Source organism: Octopus bimaculoides, chromosome 4 (genome assembly GCF_001194135.2).
Source record: "Octopus bimaculoides isolate UCB-OBI-ISO-001 chromosome 4, ASM119413v2, whole genome shotgun sequence".
NCBI classification, from domain to species: Eukaryota; Metazoa; Mollusca; class Cephalopoda; order Octopoda; family Octopodidae; genus Octopus; species Octopus bimaculoides.
In genome coordinates this window covers 21320026-21329295 of record NC_068984.1, presented here as the reverse complement: position 1 = coordinate 21329295, position 9270 = coordinate 21320026, and the positions used below count along the sequence as shown (strand labels likewise).

Below are 9270 nucleotides of genomic sequence, written 5' to 3'. Positions count from 1 at the left end.
ATATATATATATATATATATATATATATATATATATATATATAACCATACAAGTACAGGCATAGCCATGAGATTTAGAAGTTTGCTTCACTACCAAATAGTTCCAGGTTCAAATCCACTATGTGTCTTCTATAGTAGTCATGGATTGACCAATGTCATGTGAGTGAGCAGAAATTGTATACAAACCCATCATATCCATAATTACATATATCATGACAGATCAGAACAGATAAAGGAGTGCTATGAGTTATGCATAGCAGTGAAAAAAGACTGACAAACCAACTAGTTGTTTGATCAAATGGTCAAATCTGTTGCAGTTAATTGGTTCGTTAATTAGTTGAGTAATAATGGTTTCAAATTTTGGTACAAGGCCAGCAATTTCAGAGGGTGGGGAAGTAAGTTGATTACATCAACCCAGTACTCAACTGGTACTTAGTTTATTGACCCTGAAAGGATGAAAGGCAAAGTTGATCTTGGCAGGATTTGAACTCAGAACGTGAAGACAGATGAAATGCGACTAAACGTTTTGCCTGATGTGCTAATGATTCTGCCAGTTTGCCACCATAATTGGTTGAGTAATAATAACAAAAAGAAGCAATTTAGAACCAGTGTATTTTTATTGGTAATATGACTGTCCCAAGATGCAGCAATAACACACACACTGTGTGTGTGTGTATGTGTATATATATATATATATATATATATATATATATATATCAATTTATTTGGGTATCTGCATTTCTGTCAAGTTGCATCTCTTTAGATCAAAGGCAAAGTTAACCGTTTGATACATAAAAAATGAATAATATAATTTCAAGACTGAAAATAAGTACTGGGATCAACATGAGAAACTAAAATCCATTGAACGTGGTGCTCCAGACAAGATCACTTGTTTGAATTAATCCTAATCGTTAGAGTACAATTTGCAAATGTAAAGTCATAATTATTTAAACATGTCTTTGTTATAATGTTTTAATCTTTCCTCTTGCTCTTTGATTTCCAGTAACTTGTGCAGTGGTTTTATCCACTGGTTAACACCCTGGAAGATGTCTATCATCTTTGTGGTACAGTTATTCATTTTTTTTTTTTTTTCAAATTTCCACTTTTAATTTATATTCACGAATTTGAGTTTTTCTCTAGGATTCACTAGATTTGTTTATCTTGTTCACTGTTCACTGATTGTTGTAGATGTTATTATTTAGATATAATCCAGTGGTTCTCTGCCTTTTTGCAGCTCAGTGACCCCTTTCACTGAACTGCACTTCCCGAATGCTTCCTTTTCACATTTTGCAAAAAAGAAAAAAAAAATAATAATTACCCCTAAACTAGCTGATTACTTTAATCAAACAAGCTAATTTTGTGCAGTGATTTATTGTTCTGCCTCTTAAATATCTATGAGGACTAGTGCCTGCTATGTCAATTTTTTATGGAAATTACTAAAAAGGGCAAAGATAGGGTTTATATAATAAAATGATATTGGAGCTTGGTGCTTATCACTAATGTTTCTGCTCACTCATAACACTATCCTATTTGTATTTTAATCTCAGTGAATATTTTTTGGAAAATGTGTTAAAAATGCTAAGTATTGTACCTAGTTTAAATATAATGTATTTCTAAGTAATTTCATGAAAATCATGACCCTTCTAAACTCTCTGCTCTCTGTAGTGCCCTCGTTGACATTTACTTCTTCCTGATTTCTCATTGTTCCTCAAAGTGGGTGCTACCATCTAAGTTAAGAACTTTTATAATTTAACCCTTTCTACACCAAGCAGGTCAAAACTCTCTTTTTTAAAGTGTTCAAATTTAAATTTAAATGTTGCACAGTCTAATTATTGCATTAAAATATGTAAACATTTTGTGTTTTATTCAGTCAAAAGTTAGTCACAGTTCAACTTCTTGATATATTTTGAAGATTAAAGGAACAGAGGCTGTATGTATCCTTGTTAGAAATATGACCCAAAAATGGTTAAATCTTTAGCTGTGTCTAGATTTATGGCATTGCTTCATTGGTTGCTGTTATTGAGCCGCAGATCAGCCCAGAATTGAGCAGACTTAAAAGCAAGCATGACTGTTTTATTTTATCTTGTTTTTTCATATATTAGTGGTGATTACTGCATTATCCAATGTGTGTCAGTTAAGGAAAATTTGGCTGCTATTCCCAGCAACTTGAACAACCATGCAAAGGCTTCTTTCTTGTTCAGCTGCAGGTCAGCCCTGGTCCTGTAGTCTTATGACTCAAAGCATTCAAATCATGATCATGCCATTTGTTTAATATCAGAGGCTACTGCATTGTCTAAGGTGTCCTTTCAAGACAGAATGTGAGGCAGATTTAGCTGTTAATTCTAATCAGGTAAAGCTACAACATAGAGATTCCCTTGTTGAATCCTGTTCATCAATTGTTGTGGTTTGGAGACAAGAGGCTGCTCTTTTATGGTAGAGAGACGGTGGTGGTGGTAGTAGTAGTACTGGGGTAATTTCCTATAAACAGAACAGCATGAAGCCATCTGTGAAAACTGGGTCAATGAGAGGCAGTGATGGTTATGCTGTGCTCAAGGATGACTATGTAAATGAAATGGCTCTCAATAGAAGTCAAAAGTAGGTCACAATTGAAGTTCGTTAAGAACACGGTACATGCTCACACACGTATGCACTTAATCACACTAGAATACCTTTTAGTTTAATGGAGTGTAGCCAATTTATTTTCTTTTTGTTTTTTATATATTCATCTCAGTTTTATTCTTCCATATGCTTACACTTACCTACAAAGACTTAGGCAAATTTACCCCCTCCAATTACACACATACACATTCTTGTGCATGTACACATACAGATACGTATAGATGTTATAAATCTAATTGCACATTCATGTGCATCAAACATTCACTAACATAACATACGCATATTCACGTTGTTTGTTGCATTTTTCATGTCAATTTGGATTACTCTGATGGATTTATTGAGCAGAATTATCAGATAGATTTCACTGAACCAAATTGTTTAATAAAGCTGCTTGACGGATTGACTCCCCCCCCCCCACAAAAAAGTCAAATTAACCTTTTTTTTTAGTCAAATAAGAAGGTCAGCAACCATGACCCATTTTGGAGGTCCTCTGAGATTGGTGAACAGAAGGAGGAAAGTTGTCCTCATATTGGACACTTAGCCCTAATGTTTGCAACAAAGTAGGCATTGCTAAAGACAACCAAAGACTAGATGATTATATTAACTCTGTCTGGGAATTTCACATTTGACCTCTGAATTCCCGACATAGTTGGAATAGGGAAGCCCCATATTAAAACAAGGTCAAGCTAAAAGTAATTCAGATCATTAGAATAAAGATTTGTCATTGAAATATTAGCTTGTTTACAAATGCCTGCTCAAAAATTAGGTGTTCTTGAGAATTTTTTCTCTGATATTTTTATTCTTTGACCATAAAGCCAAGCTCCCTACAGCTAGGCACATCTTGCGAGGAAAGGCAAAAACATCGGATGTTCACAATTGCAAAAGTACTGCAGGAATTAGAATTTTCTGCTGAGGATGAAAGGGAATTCTATTAAATGCATCCCAGACAATTTAGAATCAGCTGACAAGTATATGGGAGTTTTGTTGTTTGTATTTTGCTATCTGAAAGGAAAAAACAAAACAAGGTACTGTAAAAACAAAAACAACAAAAAAAATTACTGTTCACTGGTACACTAAATGGCAATACTGGAATTACAGTGAAGTCTTGTCAATTCTAAGTAAGAAACTAAGTTTTTATATGTCTCTGTTATTTTCTATAAATCTCTTACTGTTTGTTTTGAAGAGTATTGGTTGTGGAGCTCAGATTCAGGCAGAGGCCACCCTATGGCCAGGAGTTGATAAGGTAAACCAGATAACATATTAAGTCTACCACCCATGGCAGATTATAGTCCATCCAAATGTCTTCCTTGGATCCTGTGGCATTCCAGCTTGATTGGTGTGTTGTTTCCTGCAGAAGATAGGTCTGGATCCCAAACAACTGAAGAAAGCCATCAAAGAGATAAGCACAACCGCTGAAACTAGCTCAAAGTGGCTATGGTTGATAAGAGACTGCAAGTGGAACTCTTCCTTAGGCAAAGGCTATTTCAGCCCTCGCTGCCTAACTCAGCATACCTGCTGATGATACGGAAGGCTTTCCAGCATTGTCTTATATTTAGAAGAGCTTGCAAAACCTCTGAGTAGTTCCTGCAGTTTGTGTGTGAGGCAAAGCGTCTCTGATGTTTATTTCACTTTTTTCACCTATCTGCCCGACTTCATTCACAAACCATGGGTCAAACTGAAACTTCAGTGAAAGACTCTTGCCCATAGTACCATGCAATGGGATTGAACCAAGAACCATGTGATCGCAAAATCAACTTAATCACACAGCCATGTCTTCACCTATAAAATATTTTTTATGTTTTCCTTTGCTTACATCAACTCTATAAACTCGTTAATTTTATCTAGATGATATAAAGTTAGTTTGTCTCAGCACACCAGCTGTGTGTGTTGGTGGCATTTTTGTCATATTTAAATGATTCTTAATTGATCCAACTGTTCACAGTTATATTGAATTGTTCAGTTGTTGTTGGCTGTTTAGATCTTGTTACAGCAATTGTATTGTGTCTAGATAAAATATGTCACTCTATTGTGCTTCAGTTTGTTTAGCTGAGAAAAAGTGATTGAAAGGTTGTCAGATAGAAAGACACTCATATGAAGTTTGCTTCTAAAAGAGAACATTTCTATTGTGTTCTTCTTAGTATAATAATAATAATAAATAAATAATCCTTTTCACTAAAAGCACAAAGCCTGAAATTTTGGGGGAGGGGACTAGTCAATCATATCGACCCTGTGTTTCACTTGAGAGGATGAAAGGCAAGGTCGGCCTCTGTGGAATTTGATCTCAGAGCATAGCAGCATACGAAATACCGCTAGGCATTTAGTCCAGCATGCTTACGATTCTGTCAGTTCGCCGCCTTATATAATGATAATGATGATGATAATAATTTAGGGCGGCGAGCTGGTAGAATTGTTAACACGCCGGGTGAAGGGCTTACTAGTATTTCGTCTGCCGCTATGTTCTGAGTTCAAATTCTGCTGAGGTCAACTTTGCCTTTCATCCTTTCAGGGTCGATTAAATAAGTACCAGTTATGCACTGGAGTTGATGTAATTCCTTTATCTGTCCTTCTTTGTCCCCTTTATGTTTAGCCCCTTGTGGGAAATAAAGAAATAAATGATTATAATAATAATCCTTTCTACTACAGGCACAAGACCTGAAATTTTGGGGAAAGAGCTACTTAATTACATCAATACCAGTGATTCACTGGTGCTGATTTCATTGACTCGGAAAAGCATAGTCTACTTCAGCAGTAATTGAACTCAGAACATAAAGATAGACAAAATACAGCTAAGCATTTCATCCAGCTTGGTATCAATTCTGCCAGCTGGCTGCTTTGATATAATAATAATGGTTTATAATTTAGGCACAAAGCCAGCAGTTGTGAGGGAAAGGAATTTAGTCAATACTGTTGACCTCACTACTTAACTGGTACCTTACTAACTGACCTTAGAAGGATGAAAGACAGAGTTGACCTTGGCAAGATTTGATCTCAGAACATAAAAAGTCAGAAGAAATACCATTAGGCATTTGTCTGACAAATGACTCTGCCACCTTTCCACCTTCTGCAACAGCAGTAGTAGTAGTAGTAGTAGTAGTAGTAGTAGTAGTAGTAGTAGTAGTAGTAGTAGTAGTAGTAGTAGTAGTAGTCCTTTTTACTATAGGCACAAGGTCTGAAATTTTGGAAAGGGTATTAGCTGATTACATCAACCCCAGTGCTCAACTTGTACTTATTTTATCACCCCCAGAAGGATCAAAGGCAAAGTTGACCTTGGCAGAATTTGAACTTGGAACATAAAGACAGACGAAATGCTGCTAAGCATTCTGCCAGCTTGCTGCCTTAATAATAATAATTCTTTCAAATTTTAGCACAACATCAGCAATTTTGAGGGCGGAGGGGCAAGTTGATTACATCAACCCCAGTACTTGATTGGTACTTTATTGTATCAAAAGATGAAAAGTGAAGTTAACCTCAGTGAGATTTGAACTCAAAACATTAAGACATGGAAGAAATGACAAAAAGTATATCTGACAGGTTAACAATTCTGCCAACTTGCTGCCTCTGTGGTGATAATATTGATTATAATGATAATTTCTTTTATTTGCCACAAGGTCATCTGACAAGGTAGACATAACAGGGACTGTTTACAATTTGTGTGAAGCTTTACAAAAGGGATGAAAGGGAATTGTTTCTAGTAATCTCTGACAATTGGAGAAGGGGATTTAATTGATATCAACCCCAGTCCTTAACTGGTACGCTTTTTGTTAATCCCAGAAGGATGAGACACAAAGTTGACCTCAACAAATCTGAACCCAGAAAGTACCTTAAAATAACAGAAGTCATTTTTCCACCACTCCAGCCATTCTATCACCTTTAATAACATTAATTATAATTCTTTAGACACAGGCATGGCTGTATGGTAAGAAGCTTGCTTCCCAACAACATGGTTCTGGGTTCAGTCCCACTACATTGCACTTTGGACAAGTGTCTTCTACTATAGCCTCAGGCTGACAGAAGCCCATCGTGTATATATATATATATATATATATATATATATATATGTTTGTCCCCTACTACTGCTTCACAACCTATGATGGTGTGTTATGTCCCCCATAACTTAGTGTTTCAGCAAATGAGTCTGAGAGAGTAAGTACTAGGCTTTAAAAAACTAAGTTCTGGGATCGATCTCTGACTGAAAAACACTTGAAGGTGGTCCCAGTATGGTCGCAGTCAAATGAATGAAGCAAATAAGAGACAAAAGATATTATTGTACAAGGCCTGAAAATTGATGGGGTGGTGCTATTTGATTCCATCAACCCCAGTGCTCAACTAGTACTCCTTTTATTGAACTGAAAGGATGAAAGGCAAAGTTGACCTTGGTGGAATTTGAACTCAGAACATAGCCTAGCATGCTAACAATTCTGCCAGCTCATCACCTTATCAACAACAATAGTAATGGGCTTCTTTTTCTAGATGGGGAGCAATTTTGTAAATGACTTGGCTATGGTTTTTGGATTGACTTCTTTATAAAGAATGGAGTTAATTGAAACAGAATTTGAACAAAGGAACATATTGAATAGGAACCATGTATGGCTTGCTTCTTTAGTATCTCAGATATTTTTATTACCCCAGCTCATTTGTAGATAATAGCTACATTCTTTAATCTAATGCTGATGACTCAAACAGATTATCATCATTAAGCAATTTGATTGTTACGGTGTATACATTATACAATATTACATCATTTAGAATTGTTATATTATGCAATATTACAGTATTTAGTGCATGTGCACGCATGTGTGTATTTATATATATTTTACAACATTGCAGTGTTTAGTATATATAGTTGCTTGAATTAAAACCAACTGAAGAACATATAAAGGCCTCTCTCCTGAAGTTAAAGGCATCTTGTATGATATTTGTGTATGAACATCAGTACTACATGGGAGTGAAATGTGAGCCATGAATGCAAAGGACATGCAAAGACATGTAGCTCACATACTTTGGATGTGCAACATCAGTGTGCATATATGGCTAAGTGCAAATGTGTTGAGAAAAAAGTTGAGCATAAGAAACCAGATGTAATGTATAAGAAAGAAACTGTACAGGTATGGTCATGTGATGTGTATGGATGAGGGCAGCTGCTTAAAGACTTGCTAATTGTTAAGAGTGAATGGAAGATGTGGAGCAATGTAGTGAAGAACGACCTCAGGATGTTGAGTCTTACAGAGAAGACAAAGGACTTAGATAAATGATAATATGCCGTGTGTAAAAAGATCTGCCCATCTCGGCACAAATGAAGTCCTAAAAGCATTTCATTTATGTCTATGATTCCTCACCCAGTCTGTCTCTATGAAATGTTCATCTTTCTTGCACTTGTCCCACCATCACTCTTCTGATTATGACACTCTTCACTCAGGTGCTGTAATTATAGGACTCCTTCCTGTGCTATCAGTTATCCCTTTTCCTTGAACCAGTTCCTTTTGTCATCCATCTCGCATTCCCAATATCATCCCTTACTGCCTTCCATGTCCCCATTTTAGTTGTTCACTCCCTATTTCCCTTTTGTTCCTCTGTCACTGTGCATCCCTCTCTCAGTCTGTCTACAGTTTTATTATACTGTTATCCTCCACTCCTTTTCTTTCATACAGTCATCTCTTCTTCCTTATCCCTGACCTCATTTCCTTCTCTTCTCTTCAGACTCGTTTTCATCATTGACCATGCATCCACCTCTTCCCCATTCACTGCATTAACCTCTATCCCCATCTCTAACTATCCGTCATTCTCCTTTCACCCTCTTGTTTACTTACTTCCCATCCACCATTTCCAATCCTCTGTCCCTATACCCTCTTATATTCACCTTCTTGTACACTGAGGATATGCCCTGATACTTCATCACTACCGTCTCTTTTCTCTCTTTCCAGCTGGGGCAGCCATTGTATCTCATTAACAGCAAGGCACTTGTTTATGTCCCTCAACTACACCTTAACTGCTTAACACCAGGCAGAAAGCCACAACTATTAGTACTACACCCCCACTAAATTAAGGGGTTCTGTCCTCTGAGTTACTTGGTGACCTCACTAATGTTGGTGCCATAGAAAAAAGCATCCAGTACATTCTGTAAAGTGGTTGACTTTAGGAAGGTAATCGAGCCACAGAAGTCATGCTAATGCTGACATTAGGGCAGACATTACTGCAGCCCTGTGGCTCATCAGATTTTTTCAGGCCATCCAACCCATGCCAGCATGGAAATTAGACTTTAAATGATGATGATATACACTATTATATTTTGTATGTATAGATTATACAATATTACAGTGTTTAGTGTTTGTATGTGTAATAATGATAATAATAATCCATGAATTGAATTTATAAATATTTAATGCATTATTACATGTGTTTCCACAAATCACGTTTATTAAGATCATAGTCCATATTCTTGGGATGATCACAGTACAGTCTATAGTATAAAGGATATATATATATATATATATATATACTCTCTGAGTGGTTGGCGTTAGGAAGGGCATCCAGCTGTAGAAACTCTGCCAAATCAGACTGGAGCCTGGTGTTGCCATCCGGTTTCACCAGTCCTCAGTCAAATCGTCCAACCCATGCTAGCATGGAAAGCGGACGTTAAACGATGATGATGATG

The 9270-nt window shown here is 36.5% G+C and overlaps 1 protein-coding gene across 6 annotated transcripts in view; it reads left to right on the top strand.

Moving 5' to 3' along the window:
- Positions 1 to 9270, top strand: part of LOC106876309 (putative FERM domain-containing protein FRMD8P1) — a 118261-nt gene that overhangs the window by 18465 nt on the left and 90526 nt on the right. Inside the window, exon 1 of one of the 6 annotated variants that reach the window (XM_052966936.1) lies at positions 1031 to 1063. The exons of the other annotated variants lie outside the window; for them this stretch is intronic. Coding sequence (XP_052822896.1) covers positions 1046 to 1063 — 18 coding nt within the window. The 5' untranslated portion in view covers positions 1031 to 1045. Of the gene's footprint in view, positions 1 to 1030; positions 1064 to 9270 lie in introns of those variants that run through there. 6 annotated transcript variants of the gene reach the window in all.